The sequence below is a fragment of the Kogia breviceps genome, chromosome 2 (genome assembly GCF_026419965.1).
Source record: "Kogia breviceps isolate mKogBre1 chromosome 2, mKogBre1 haplotype 1, whole genome shotgun sequence".
Taxonomy (NCBI): Eukaryota; Metazoa; Chordata; class Mammalia; order Artiodactyla; family Physeteridae; genus Kogia; species Kogia breviceps.
The window spans coordinates 104,491,239-104,507,779 of NC_081311.1; the positions used below are offsets into that span (position 1 = coordinate 104,491,239).

General features: G+C 39.6%; 1 protein-coding gene across 1 annotated transcript in view; it reads right to left on the minus strand.

The window, feature by feature from the left end:
• Nucleotides 1-16,541, minus strand: part of EPB41L5 (erythrocyte membrane protein band 4.1 like 5) — a 157,685-nt gene that overhangs the window by 84,144 nt on the left and 57,000 nt on the right. The window contains exons 12-16 of the mRNA XM_067025897.1: nucleotides 12,564-12,733; nucleotides 10,680-10,786; nucleotides 9,576-9,594; nucleotides 3,823-3,865; nucleotides 3,268-3,383 (exon numbers count right to left, since the gene is read on the minus strand). Of these exons, the coding sequence (XP_066881998.1) occupies nucleotides 3,268-3,383; nucleotides 3,823-3,865; nucleotides 9,576-9,594; nucleotides 10,680-10,786; nucleotides 12,564-12,733 (455 nt within the window). The remainder of the gene's footprint in view (nucleotides 1-3,267; nucleotides 3,384-3,822; nucleotides 3,866-9,575; nucleotides 9,595-10,679; nucleotides 10,787-12,563; nucleotides 12,734-16,541) is intronic.

Below are 16,541 nucleotides of genomic sequence, written 5' to 3' on the forward strand. Positions count from 1 at the left end.
GACGCTCTGCATCTGTCCCTGATGTTGCTATCAAAATCAAAGGCAGAAATGCTGTCTGAGGTTCTAAAGACAAGAAAAAATACTTATTATCTACTTAATTCAAGTATTTGAAAGGACAATTCTACATTAGGACAAAGCCAGATACAGAAAAGGCAATTGTGAAAAGTTATTTCCCTGATCAACTGACTTCACAAAACTGAAATCCAGGAAACAAAATTCAGAAAGAGCATTAAAAAAAAATCTCCCCTCACAGAGGCCATGTAATTTGATATCAATGTTTCCAATTAACAATGGAGAAACACTGTTCCTTCCATAATGAATGAAATTCAACAGGTACAGATAATGTGATGAGATTAAGCCCCTCCAGGAGAGTTTAGTGAGCATCTTAGATACCTTTTCTCACAGCTATAGACAGGCCTATTGAAGTAAGAGAGTGAAACATGCACACAAGCAGTTTCTGGTTAGAAATCATCAGAGTCCTCCAGTAGAAAGAAAACGTTTGCCAAGGTTTTGTGACGTGACATAAAGGGCAGCACATATTTAAGATAACTACAGAAGAAAAAAAATCACCCCAATTATAAAAATGTCTAAGAATAGACATTCTCTTCAACCAAAACATGAATCTTCACCTTTTTTCCTTACGGAAACTGAAAATAAATTAGCTAAAAGGGTTTTCAGAATAAACTTGGAAGCTTTTTTTTTTTTTTTTTTTTACAATAAAATTTCATCTTTCCTTCAACTGAAATACAAGCTATTCATCAGATCTAACCCATAAAACTCACAACCTTCAATATAGGGTCTCTGAATATTTAGAAAGTTAAATTAGGTTTATGCTCTCCCCTATATATGCAAGATTTTCCAAATAGTATTCAGTTTTTGTTTATAAATAGTTTATAGATTTAAAATACATTAATTCTCAAAAGACAGTTTAAATATCAGATAATTCTAGGTTACTGACATACCAAATCATTCACTGAAATAATGGTGTCATTTAAAAGATGGCAAGAAAAAGCTAAAGAACCGAACAGGGAGTAGGTTTAGAGTAAACTGGTTAAAAGTTATCTGCCAGAAATAGAATTGTCCACTATTCTGCCCAACTGTCTAAACCTAGGGAGCATTTCCAAATTTTATTAACGTACCACTTTCTAAAGGAGGACTGTTATATATTCATGTGAAAGTATCAATAAGAATCAAAGCATGCAGAAAAAGACTGAAACGCAGAATGCATCTTAGGTTAAGGCTGGGGAACCCGTCGGCTCCAAGACAGGCCAGCTTCGTACTCAGTCCCATGCCTGCTGCTGCACAATGAGGCTCCCTGGGCCTGAGGGCCACCATTCTGCTCCATTTCCACAAAGGAGGCCTCAGGACAATGACATAAAAAAGGGCATACAGCTCCAAATTTTTCAATTTTCTTGAAATTCAATACTCTTAGATTCAGCATTCTCTCTTTATATAGGCTGCATCAAAGGAACTGAGTAATGCCTAAATATGTACCAATTAAAACTGGAAAACTATAAAGATTTAGTTTCATAATACAGATACAAACAAACCAGACTCTCATTCCATATTAATCTAAGAGGTAAGCACATATTAAATGAGCTCTTTTTTAGTTGAAGTCTCAGCACTATGTCTCCTTGCCAATAAGACTTGGCGGTAACATTACTGGAGCCACGTCCTCAGTAGAAGCTGAAAACACTGTTCTTAATGGCTTACAAAAAATAAAGACTAAAATGTGACATTCAGAAGCCTCACTGTTTATACTTTAAGCGTGTGTCCACATGCACACACACACACACCACCCCCACCACGCTCTCAAGGAGAAAGGGAAAAAAGAGGGTAACAGAAAACGGGGGTGGGGGTGGGGGGGGGAGAAAAAAAGAGGATAATGGAAAACCCCGGGGGGGGGGGGAGCAGATAACAGAAAACGGGGGGGGGGGGGGGAGAGGATAACGGAAAACGGGGGGGCGGGGGGGGGGAGAAAAAAAGAGGATAATGGAAAACCCGGGGGGGGGGAGTAGATAACAGAAAATGGGGCGGGGGAGGGGAAAAAAGAGAATAATGGAAAACGGGTGGGGGGGAAGAGGATAACGGAAAACACGGTGGGGGAGGGATAAAAGAGGATAATGGAAAACACGGGGTGGGGGGGTAATTCCCTCTACTTTAGAAACTAATCAAGTTATTTGGAACTGAAGTAAAAATATGCCCAATCATTAAAAGCAAAGCACCTTGCAGTTAGTGAAGCCAAACTAACAGTGACAAATAATTACATAGCAAAGACTGAAAATAATGACCAAGCACTGCTGACCCAGCACCATGAAGGAAGAGTGGGTTGCACAGAAAGCCGACCCAAACCTTGAGATCACCACAGACACTCATTAGATTTCAGGCACGACACAAACGAAGAGCAAGAGAAAGAGAAGAACACCCTATGAATTCTCAAAGTTCATTTCATAAATAGACACAAAACTGGAGCAGACGATGCAACCCACAGGACCATTCAATCACATGACCCCCCAGCGGTCCCCCAGCCGCACACGCTCATCCGGGGAAGGGTGAGCCCCACTGATCAACCCCAATAAGCCACAAAGTACCCATATTTGTGCACTTACTCTTAGTCTAAGAAAAGACCCAGCAGCCCCCAAGCCGCACAAGTTCATTCGGGAAAAAGGATGGGCCCCACTGATCAACCCCAATAAGCCACAAAGTATCCATATTTGTGCACTTACTCTTAGTCTAAGAAAAGACCCCCGGGATCGAAACAAATGAAGTACCTTCTCTGTCATTAGATTATTTCTCCACCACCCTGCCCCCCAAATGGAGTATTTCGTGCTTTGTTTCATTGGACTATAATCACGTTTCTGTTTGGGCCTTATCTTCAGTCTTTAACGAAGAAAACACACCCAAAGCAGTAGCATCGTGTTGTGTGGAGTAACAGGTAACGAGTATGTTATCCTTAGGGAGGTGGGAAAAGGTCCCACCGACTAGCCCTGAAGTCCTCCCCAGCTCCACTCCCAGCGCGGCCACTCCCAGCTCACGCTGACCGTAGCCGGGCGGCTGTCGGCTGTGCCCCATTCAGACGACTGTCTCCTTGCTTCATCCACAGCCTTGCTTATCCCAACGTGACAGCTCAACAACGTGCTTCTTTTCAGCTTACAAATATGAATAATTTGCTTTCAATCATATTTAAAGCACTCTAAGAGTATGGCCGGGGATTCAAAACGCCCTTAGGCAAGCAGTGTTTTATTCTGGCTCAATGAGTGAACAAACCATTTCTCCTCCTGCTGGTCTGCTCCGGGGCCCCTTGGAAGAGTCTCCACTTGCACTAGCACAGGACCAGAGGGAACGGAAGGAATGACAGGCACAGTGGATCTCAAACCCCAAGCCTGTGGACACAAATGATAAAAATCATCTATTGTGGCTAGATAAAAGATCTCTTCACCACTGAATAGAACATTAAAATGGAATGCTATCTACAAAGTGAACAGATGTAATATAGTAAACAGAGCAAAAAACAAACGCTGGAATGTTATATACCATCCTTGGGATAGATAATAATCTAACTGAATATTAGTATTCTATTTATGTTACAGGATTTACAGGGACAGAAAATGTTTCATTATAACATTATACCTGTTCTATTATAACATCTTAGAGAATAAAATTAACAGGTGACACATTACTGAGCCATTTTACAGATAAGAAAACGAAAATGCACAAAACTTTCCCAAGATTATACCATTAAGAAAATTCAATTAATCATACTATTGTTTGTCATAATTAACTACAGTGTTCCAGTGCTTTAGAAGCTTAATATTGTCTTACCTGTCGGGAGCCATTACTCTGAGCTGAAACATTATTGTGAACACTGTGATTGGGGAAAAAAAATAAAGAAAAAATTACCGTGGGTACCTAAAACTAAGAATGTAAGATGTCCAGAAAACATCTGCTTTTACAGCAAATACTTGCTTTTCTACTCATTTGCTATTTCCACATACCTATATTCTACCTGTGCTTTAGATATGTACTTCACTACTAATCTTGTTTATTCATTGGACAACATCTGTCAGAGATGACAAAATAAAACCAGCAGCACAAATGATCCCTTAAATTCAAGGCATTCAGCACAAACCACCCACATAACCTTACCCATCACTTCTTTTATATATTCCTACCCTCTCAAGATTTTCTGGTGTCAGCAGTAGCTTAGCATTTTATAACTCAAAAGGCCTTAGTATAAACTTAAAGTTAGAAACTTCTCTGTATACCCTTCTCCTCCAAATGATTTAAAATATGTTTTAAAATTTTTAGTTTAGGCTGCACTCATTCCTCTCCCACTCTTGCAAAAAAAAAGCACTTAAAAAACTCAGCATATAATGCTACAAAATAAATAGAAACAAACCTCAGAACAGCTAAAAACAAAGAACAAATATTCAATGAAATAAGAACTCAAAGATGAGATACTAAAACAACAGAATAAGGCAAATAAAAGAGTTTACTGACTTAAGACCTTCTAACATAAGCATAACTAGTACCCTGAGGTTAAAAAATTCAACTACGATTACTGAAAATATATTCAATGTTATAAAAACATTCCTTGACAGTGAGAAAATAATCTACAGATTTAGCAAGAACACTGTGTTCCAGGGAGATGAGATACAGAATTAAATACATTCGATTCCTTATTGTTATATTACTGACCTTCAACGATAAGGAAAGAATACTTCAGGTACCCTAAGGAGATTTAAAAGCACATCACTGCCAGCGTCAGGTTGGCACAGACTTCCCCATGGCAACACTCAAAGAACACTATACCCAGACAAGACGTCATTCTAGTAAAAGGAAATGGGCAAAGCTTCACAAACACAAAACAAACTGTGAATACAGGATCCAGGAGCCTTTCTTAGGGGAGTGAGAACAAAACAAAAGTATCTGATGATGAAAGACAACCAATTAAGAAAGAACTCAAGAATGAAGAGGCCTTGCTAAAAGGCTGGGTGAGAAGCAGTAACCCACTTTACACCCCATTTTTTATTAACCACATCTCTGTTACAAGTTAAGTCACCAGAATGTGCACCTCCACTATCTGGGTTCTGATTCAAACCGCGCCACTAGCTCTGCTCTCTGAACTGCAGTTTCCTCACTCGCATGGGACTATCAGGGGATCGAATAAATGTTAGCAAAGCACAAAGAACAATGACAAATAAAACTAACCAACAAGGAAATCTTATAAAAACATCTTGTTTAGTGTAGATCTGTTGCCAAGGCTGGTGTAAAGAATGTACCTATCCGGCACAATTTCGTTTATTAACCTTGTTGTTCTTCCCAGGGTACACTGCGCTGTATTAAGTAACTCATAACCCCACATTAATGAAACCTCCCCCAACCTGCTTTGTACAGGAATTAGACTCATTACGCTATGGCCCCCGGGGTTACGCTCTGGAGCTTCTCCTTGAACTGAGAATGAGTCCAGTCAGCGATAAGTAAAAGAGGAAGAGTAAGAGAAAAAAGCGCTGATGATAAGTGATGTTCACCGGATTCTAGCTCCCTGTTTTAAAACAGTCTGAAACGCAGGAAGCACTATTTTCTCACAAGTACACTTACTCTTTCACTTGCACTAATATGAAGGGAGCAAATGCTCCCCCGTTACTGACCAATCCAAGCTTCCCTTTTAAAGGACTGTCTGCAATAACTGACCCTTTTGCTCTTGCCCCTCTATGCATCATTTCCTCCACCATTCCTTTTCCTCTCTCTTCTGTCTTCAAGACTGTCCACTAAGCCTGTACAAGAAGTACCAGTAAGTGAAAAGTGAACTGTCCTTTAAAATGTCACCTTTTCCTAAGATTCTTTATGTTAGTCAAGACTCACAGGGAGTAGTTAGAAATGAAAGAGTACAAGGAAAACTAACATCAGCCAACTTAAAAACCTGTTATTCAAGTAAGCACAGTACAAAGTCAAGAAGCTTTTTAGGTCAAATAGTTGTGCTTTTTCTAACAGTACCATTTGCCATGGTTCACTGGAGCAAAACTGTTCATGTGAACAGAACTCTGAGGGCAGGAATGAAAGGGCATTCCTGCCAATGCAAGCTCAGGTTCTCTCAAGCAATGTTAGGAGAAGGGCTCAATAACCTTCAGGAGAGTGGGTCCCCCTCTGAATTTCATTCCTAAAAACTATTCTAACTAAAAAATAATGAAGTATCATTGCTTAAATACTCTATTTTTGCTGTGTTTTCCAGAGCCAAAAGCATCACTCAAGAAGACACAATACAATTTACTTACCAAAGTTAAATTAATCTCAATTCTAGGAGATTATATAGTCAGTCATACTCACTTTTTGGTCAGAAATCTATATTTCAAAAAATTTTAAAGGAGGACAAACTTTTGCAAATGAAAGCCTTAATTTTTCAACTACGTATCATTGCTTGAATGCTCTGTTTACATTTCTGCTAACTTCATCAGGGAATCTTCTTCACTTTAAGCTCTAATATTCTGTCCCAGCCTCCTTTTCAGGAAAACAAGACATGATTCATTAAACAAACAAATAAAATACTTTAAAATATACCGAACCCCTCTAACATTTCTCCACCATTCTTCTTAAAAGCACAGTTTAAAAATAACTCCAAGAAAAATTACACTGTATAGCCCAGAAAAGGCAGAAAATTTTTTTACCTAATTAAAAATTCACGGGACTTCCCTGGTGATGCAGAAGTTAAGAACACGCCTGCCAGTGAAGGGGATGTGGGTTCGAGCCCTGGTCCAGGAAGATCCCACGTGCCGCGGAGCAACTGAGCCCGTGCGCCACAACTACTGAGCCTGCACATCACAACTGCTGAAGCCTGTGCACCTAGAGTCTGTGCTCCGCAACGAGAAGCCACCGCAATGAGAAGCCCATGCACCGCAATGAACAGTAGCCCCAACTCGCCACAACTAGAGAAAAGCCCGCGCGCAGCAACGAAGACCCAATGCAGCCAAAATTAAATAAATAAAATAAATAAATAAATAAAATAAAACATAAAATTCAAGATGGACAGAATCCCTCACACTTCCCCTCTCCTCTACCCACTTATTTATTTTTAACAGCTTCCTGACTGCTAAAGGGACTTCAGGGGACTCCTTACTCAAAAAGCAGAGTGCTTTTGTGATTAAGTCACTAATCACAGCCTGGCTTTAATGGCTCTCTAAGTGGGGAAAAAAAACAAGATTGAATAGGACATCTCCAGCTGAGGCTGACCCCACTCAGTACCCAAAACAAACAACTTCTCCTTTTGAAGAAGCTCTAGTTATACTGACACGTCTCCATACAGGAGTGCAGACACTGTTTTAACAAAAACTAGACTTGTGAGTATGTTCTGAATCTCACAGTTTACCAAGCATTCCAGGAGGCTTTGGTACAACAGCGGTTGAGAAGCATTACGTGAAACTCCACACTGTAATATACACTATTAATACCGATTCATCAGAAGGAGGACTTGGACAACAGTGACTGCAGGACAACAGCAGACCCTCTCCCCAGCAAACAAACATGTAGCTGCTGAAAATTATTCTTTAAAAAAATCATTAGGGCTTCCCTGGTGGCGCAGTGGTTGAGAGTCCGCCTGCCGATGCAGGGGACACGGGTTCGTGCCCCGGTCCGGGAGGATCCCACGTGCCGCGGAGCGGCTGGGCCCATGAGTCGTGGCCGCTGGGCCTGCGCGTCCGGAGCCTGTGCTCCGCAACGGGAGAGGCCACGACAGTGAGAGGCCCGAGTACCGCAAAAAATAAAAATAAAAAAAAAAATCATTAAAAGGCACACATCAAGTGGAGAAACATTTATTTAGGAAAATCTAGTAACTTTTAAAAAATCTGATCTAAAAAGAACAAAACAAAAAAGTTACTAGAGAAAGAGAGGAACATTCTTTTTGTGATACAATAAAACAATTATAAACAATACATGCACCTAACAAAAAGCCCCAAATACATGAAGCACAAAGAATTGAAGGGAGAAACAGACAACTGAACAACAATAATTAGAGACTTCAACAGTCCACACTAAGTAATGGAGAGAACTAAGCCAAGACCAGTGATGAAACAGAAGTGAACAACAGTAAAAACCAAGCAGACCTAACAGACATCCATTAGGACATGACACTCAACAGCAGAACAGACATTCTTCTCAATTGCACATGGAACATTTTCCAAGATGAACTACATGCTGGGACATAAAAGAGACCTCAATAACTGTAAAGGGATCAAAGTCATGTGAAGTACATTCTCTAACCACAACAGAATAAAATTACAACAACAGAAAAAAAGGGGAGAGCGGAAAATTTAAGTTACAAACGTTGAAATTAAGCAACACACTCCCAACTAGCCAATGGGTCAAAGAAGAAATCACAAGAGAAATTAGGAAATAATTTGGGATGAATAAAAATGAAAATACAATATACCCAAAGTTATGAAATATGATTAAGGCAGTGCTTGGAGAGAAATTAATAGCTATAAATGTTATATTAGAAAAGAATACAGATCTCATATCCTAATAAACTGATCTTCCACCTAATGACACTAGAAAAAGAAAAGTAAACCTGAAGCAAAGCAGAAGGAGTGAAATAATACACCAGAGAGAAAATTAATAAAATAGAAAACAGAGGAACAGATAAAACTGATGCAACCAAAAGCTGGTTCTTCGAAAAGGCCAACAAAACTGAAAAACCTTTACCTAGACTGACCAAGTGAAAAAGAAACTCAAATTACTAAAATCAGAAATGAATGAGGGGACATCACCACAAAGCTTACAGAAATAAGGAGGAAAAGAGAATAATATGAACAACTGTATGCCACAAATTAGATAACTTAGATAAAATGGACAAACTCTGGAAAGACACAAACTCCCAAACTGACTCAAGATAGAAAATGAAATATGAATAAATCTACAACAAGACACTGAACTGGAAATTTTAAAACTTGACACAAATGAAGTCCAGGCAAGATGGCTTTAATAAAGAATTCTTTACAAAACCTTCCCCCCAAATAGAGAAACATTTCCCAACTCATTCTGTGAAGCCAGAATTACCCTGATACCCAAACCAGATGAAGACAGTACAAGGAAACTATAGACCAGTGTCTTTGACGAATACAGACACACAAATCCACAACAAACCTAGTGAACCAAATCCAGCAACATGTAATAGAAAGAAAGACTGTATACCATGACCAAGTGGGATTTCTCCCAGGAATAAAATGAACCGCTTGTGTACAAATCAACCTTTGTTCTCTGAGCTTCCTGTGTGCAAGGGCCACAGTTTATTCATCTTTATATCCTCAGTCACAGGCCAATAACAAACGTACAATATGTCATTCTCATTACGAACAGCACAACCACCCAAGCCCACTCTTTTTCTTTAAGCTGCTTTATTTTCCTTTCTGTCCGTTTTACCCAGCATTATGATGTGTTTATCTGCTCCCTGCTAGATCCACCGTGCTCAGGGGCAAGTGAACACTGTGACAGACCTTCAACAGTCATTGGTTCAATTAACGATGCAACTACAGAAACGCTGAAACATTTGGTTATCGATTCCTAAGTTGCAAGACATTACCCACCTGAGTTCTTCAGGTTTTCCTGTACTTGCCGACAGAAAAAAAAAAAAACAGAAAACATCCCATTAGATTCCTCCAACATGGTAAACTGCTTTACTATTCACAAAAGTAAATCTTGACTCATTGCTTTGTAAGCTGTTTCCCAACTACAGATTTAAAAATCTTCACTTCACAAAAGTGTTCTATGGCTCACGCCATTCAAGTGAATGATAATGATCTCCAATGTTTAAGTAAGGCAACAAAATGAGCATACATTTAAACAAACAGAGCCAGCTGCAAGCCTTTAGAGTGAGCCGACAGTGAAAAACCATCAGGGGAGTCTAAGAGGTAACTAAGGGCTTTAAACAAATTGAAATGGTTTCATTTACAGCTACATATTATTTAATTTATAGATACATCGAAAATTATAGCTATAAATCAGTTTTTTAAAAAACTGATATGCCAACATCAGGTCACGGCAGTTGTTTTCGGGTAACTGGTGATGACTCTGACATTGGACATACTTCAAATTCAATCTGTATTTTAATACAAACGCAGATTTGAAACCAAACACAAGTTTCAGCTTACTGGTCAAAGTAAACCATTCTTTGTATTACATAATTAAAGTAACAGCAAGTAACATTTATGAATTTGGAAATGTCTATGTACCATGTACACTAATGACTAATATAAAAACTGTACTTAACAGAACCTTTAATATTATTATAATACATACAAAATAAAAAATGTATTCATCATATACCAATGTTTTAAAAAATATCTGTGGGAATTTAACAGATTATCACGAACCAGATGTGGAAGTCAAACAGGGAGGGGAAATGTTGCTCTAGAAAAGCACTAAAATAGGAAGAGCAGAAGCTGAACACAAGCTCAGCGCGGCATCAGAACCGGGATTAGCGGGAAGTTTAACCTCAGCAACAGCACAGGCAGTTTCTCCCCGGGTCATCTTAAAAACGGATTCTGCTAGAACCAAATTCAGTAAAGCGGAGCACTTTAGTTGTCTGGAATAGACTATGAGGACCGAAGCAGCCTCCCCTCCGGCCAACAATAGCAGCACAGGGTGCACTGTCAGGAAGACTAGTGCTGTGAAACAGGGCCGCACCTCACCTGGCGCTTGCAGAGCTCGTCGAGAATACCGTTTGCTGGGCCTCCTTTCAAAGGATGTTGATCTTCTTGCTTTATTGGTTTTTGTGGTCTGATACTCAGTTTTCCCACTAAAATAAATGAGGCATATTAACAGGAATAAGAGAATTTGAGGCCTACAGTAGTCAGATACACAAAAATGAGAGAAAGTCTACACTGAGGTTCTCCTCAAGAGAACCATCCTGAACTTCCTTCCTGAATGACCTATGAAAAACAGTGCTGACGTCTCTCTTTACTGCCACACCATTCCTTCACTCTTTAGGCTTGTGTGAAAGATGCAACACAGATTATATTGTTTTTTCTCACTTGTGCACATCAGCTAAGAACACATTAAGGAAGTTGGAAGTACCTGTCCTTTTACGGAGCTCCCTTCTCCTTCCCATCCATACTCCTCGGGGCAAGATGGACAATGAACTCCAGATTCTCGGTTACTGCTTCTAACTTGGATACACTTTTCAAATCCCTTTTCCAGAAACATGAAAACCGCTGTCCCACTAACCTTCATTTCCATTTAAATTCTGCTAAGAAAACGCCCCCCCACTTTTCATGTAAGTAGAAGAGAAGCTCTCTTGCATGAACTCCACACACAGTCAACATGCCACATTCCTGATATTATCCATGCCTTCTTGAAATTACACTGCCAGGTTCTCGTGACATGCCAAAAACTCACCATCAAATAAGCTACTCTGAGGTAAACCAAAAACATCTCTAACTTATGACCAACAAACAAGGAGTCTGTGAGAACGATGGAACGTCAGATTTATAAGGACCAGAAATGTCATCCAGATTAATTTCCCAGTAGTGCACAATACTCTTTTTCTACATGGTATCCAGCTGTTGCATGGAGACCCCTGAAAACTCTTGTTATGTGGATTTAAACTGGGGATTAATACATAAAGCAAACATCAATGTCTATCAACAGGTGAATGGATAAAGAAGATGTGGTGTATATATATATATATATATATATATATATACATATATATATGTACACACACACAATGGCATATTACTCAGCCATTAAAAAAGAATTAAATAATGCCATTTGCAGCAACATGGATGGACCTGGTGGGTATTATGTAAGTGAAGTAAGTCAGACAGAGAATGACAAGTACCGTATGATATCACTTATATGTGGAATCTAAACAATAAAATAGTGAAAATAACGAAAAAGAAACAGAGTTACACATACAGAGAACAAAATAGTGGTTACTAGTGGGGAGGGGCACAATGCGGTAGAGGATTAAGAAGTACAAACTATTAGGTATAAAATAAATAAGCTTAACCAACCTTTTATATAACTATAAATGGAATATAACATTCAAAAATTATAAATCACTATGCTGTACACCTAAAACTTACATACTATTGTAAATCAACTATACCTCAATAAAAAAGAACTTTTTTAACTGGGAAAATTGTTAATTACTCCTTAAAAAAAAAAAAAAGGAAGGAACAAAAACATGAGGAGGGATATGAAATCCATGACACCATTACCATATTCTCCTGTCTATTCAGGACATTACAAACGGTAACAATATGTACCACTTTTTCTTTTACTTTGGCCAATGGAAAACACTGGTAAACCACTTCACCTGCTCTGTGCCCTAGTGCCCGCATCTGTACGACGAGAGGTCGGGCTAAACCCTCCGGCCTCTCTGTAAAGCGGTGAACGATACAGCAGCAGCTGTGGGCGCTCACCTGTATCGAAACCGCGACCCCAAGCGCAGGAAGCCCGGCCGGCGAGAGCCCTTTGGGGCGGGGGCCCGGAAGCGGAAGAAGTCGGGCTAAACCCTCCGGCCTGTCTGTAAAGCGGTGGACGATACAGCAGCAGCTGCGGGTGCTCACCTGTATCGAAACCGCGACCCCAAGCGCAGGAAGCCCGGCCGGCGAGAGCCCTCTGGGGCGGGGGCCCGGAGGCGGAAGAACGCGTGGTGCTCCACAGCACAACGCCACAGGTGCTTGCACGCCCTGGGGTGGCCCAGTCTGAACACGAACGTGTGCTGCTGCTCTTTGCCCTGCAAGAGGAACGCACGGCAACGGGGGAGGGGGGGGGGGGTGATCAGCTCGAATGGTCCCGTTCCCTCGCATTCAGCTGTGAGCACGACCACAGCAAGAGCAGGAATCCAGTAACAAAGCATCTAGTTTGCTCCCTGAGACTCTGACACTCTTTACAGCCACTACGTAAAACGGCACAGTTAAAATCAAGCTGTCCATTTTCTCAGCCAATGTAAAATTATTCCTATTTTCTCTCTACTTACATCATCTCATTTCTCAAGGAGACATAAAATGAGCCTTTATCTGCCATACTTCAGGATAAATGGATAATTATAATTTAAAGGTTCATATAAGATCTGGCAACATAGTAACAGCCTTAAAAATGGCCACATTCTTTATTATAGTAACCATACTCGCAGGGATCTAATTACACTAGTTAACATTCATAGACACTCTTCCAAGAATTTCACATGAATTGCTTCAATGAGTAGATACTATCACTATCTCCATTTCACAGATAAGAAAACTGAGGCTCAAGAAATTAAGCCCAATGTCACAAAGCTACTAAGAGAGGAAACCAGAATTTGAACCTAACCATTCAGGGTCCAGAGCCTACCTTTGTAACCACTAAGCTATCCTGTATCTCTAGGGGAAAAGACTTTCTCAACACCAAAATTTACACCCAAAGATTTTCTTCACAGTCTCATTTATAATAGTACAAACTGGCACAAAACCCTAAATGTCTGAAACGTGAGAAATGTAATAAAGTAAACTGATATTATTTACAAACTATACAGAGAGATAAATGAATAAAAGATGAATGAACTAATGCACTATTGTTTATTCATACTGCAGAATACTATATATAGGTTAAAGTGAATGAACTAGGTCTCCCTGTTTAGGCAAAATAAGCAAGCTGCAAAAAAAACCCCACCCTAATATATATGTATATTATATATAACATACATGTAGATTTATGAAACCTTCTACCACGTTTCATGATGTGGTTATATTTACAGAAGGTGAGAAAATATGAGAATGGCACCCTGCGAGAATGAGGAAGAAAGAGACAAGCTGTGGCTCAGACCTTAGCTGCTGTATCGAACAGAACGTCTTCAACGAGACGAACACCACACGACCCGACAGAAAAATCAACAACAGGCTGAAACACGCACTTCATAAGGAAGACTATCCAAATATCCAATAAATATATAAACAAGTGTTAAACTGAGGCAGTCATCAGAGGAATGCAAACTAAAACCACAAAATGATTCTACTGCCAGAATGGGTAAAATGAGAAAGAGAGCTCCAAGCACGAGGCAAAGAAGAATAAACCCAACTCTCAGACACTCCGGGTGGGAGTGCAGCTGAGTGTGTAGACAAGCTGGCAGACAGTGTGGCGGCCTCCACGAAAGCCAAACACATGCACATGCCAGGGCTCAGGGCAGCACTCTTCTTACTAGCCAAAAATTAACGGCAACTCAAATGTCCATCACCAGCAGGATGGATAAATACTAGTGTATGCACAAAACCGACTACTAAAGAACAGCAGGAATGCGCCAACTATAACCACCTGCTGCAGCAGGGCTGCAAGCTCACAACTACAGCCCTGAAACACAGAAGCAAGACACAAAGAGAACAGTCAGCCAGGTTTCCTTTACATCAAGTCCAACATATCAGCAAAAACTAATCTCTGGTCTTAAAGCCAGGTCAGGAGAGTGGCTGCCCGTGGGGAATCACACCTGGTGGGGCACAGGAGAAATTTAACTCTGCTGAAATATTGTTTCCTCACCCTGGTGCTGATCATACAAGTATACATACCAGTTCAACACAAGCTGTACGTTTATTTTTACACTTATCTGAATGGATGTTATACTTCAATGAAATTTACCAACAAAAACTACACATAGAAAAAAAACATGAGAAAATAGATAACCTCAAAACAGGGAAAAGCTTTCTATGACACAAAACCCAGAAGCCATAAAAGATTCATAAATTCACGTATTTAAAATTTCTTAAAGTGCATGAAAAAACCCACAATAAGCACTGTTGAAAGAAAAACAACTATTAGATAAAATATTTATAATGTCTGTGACAAAGGGCAAGACCTATAAGAAAAAAGCCAATAACCCAAAAGAAAAATGGGCAAAGGAATAGACAGTTTAGAAAAAAGGAATTCAAGTAACTCAAATGTATGAAAAGATGTTCAATATCACTCTTAATAATAGAAATAAAATGTAAACCTACAATGAAATTCCATTTTTTACCTTTCAGATACAAATGTGATGAACTCCTTCTCAGGAAATAGGCCTGTACACTAAAAACTATGCAAGCTGGTAGGACCTCTCTATATCCAGGACAAATGCACATAACCATTCAACCCCACAAATCCCCCTCTAGGAAATTATCCTACAGATACTTGCCACTGTACAAATTAATTATATACAGTGAATAAAAGAGTGAATGTCAATTAATTGAGAACTGATTAAACAAATTACAGTACACCATACACTAGAATACTATGCATTTTAGTTTGCTTTTATAAGAATGAAGAACAACTTTAGGTACTGACGTAGAAAACATTCCAAGGTAGAACGTAAAGTTTAAAAAGGATAAGTAGAGAACCCTGTGTGTAAGTATGGAAACCTCTGCATAAAAAAGAATTGAGGGGGACTTCCCTGGTGGTGCAGTGGTTAAGAAGCCACCTGCCAATGCAGGTGACATGGGTTTGAGCCCTGGTCGGGGAAGATCCCACATGCCGCGGAGCAACTAAGCCCATGCGCCACAACTACTGAGCCTGCGTGCCTGGAGCCTGCGCTCTGCAACAAGAGAAGCCACCGCAATGAGAAGCCCGCATACCGCAATGAAGAATAGCCCCCGCTCACCGCACTAGAGAAAGCCCGCGTGCAGCAACAAAGGCCAAATGCAGCTAAAAATAAATTAATTAATTAAATAAATTTTTTAAAAAAGAATTGATATACACATTTGCTTATATGTATCTTCAAGAAGATATCCAAGAAGCTAATACTATATTAGATCAAATCTAAAATGCTATCAATTGTGAGATGCACAATTATTTTATGACCCAGTAAGAACAGGTATCACCCACTAAAGTATGACCATATTTTCTTATCACACAGAACTGTATTTTACTCTTCTTGACGATTCCTTTAGATTTAGATACAAATATTTAATCGCATCTGTGCTTACATAAAAAGGAAAATATTTGTAAACCTGTTTTTAGATGTGAAATCTGCCTCTTCTGAATCACTTTCAACTCATTTGTTGATAACATAATGATCATCTGTGCCATCAAGAGATTTCTTTTTTAAATGCTCTCTTATTGTCTCTGATTTTCTTCCAAGCTGTGTGATAGGGCAATCCTTTGCATGCATCTCAGTAATATAACTTAAAACTTTCAAAATACTTGTAAGGGTTTCATCTAATTTTCAGGATCTTCTTTTTTAAGGTTCTGCTAAGTAGCACTACTCACACTTCACTGTGCAAACAAATCTTTTTAACATTTCCCCTATTTCCTTTTATTTGTATCCATCTATACGTATATTCCAAATTTATTACTTCGCATGCAGTAAAATTACTTTTTAAAGTTTCCTCACAATCCTGTGGGTTTTGAAAATGCAGAGGATCATGCAACCACCACCAAAACCAGGATACAGAATAGTTCTCTCACCCCCCAAATTCCCTGTGCTGCTCCTTGGTAGGGAAGCATCCTCACACCCCCAGTCTCAAAGGATCAGTGAGCTAGTCTCTATTCCTATAGGTTTGCCTTCCCTATATTGTCATATAAATGGAGTCATACAGTCACCA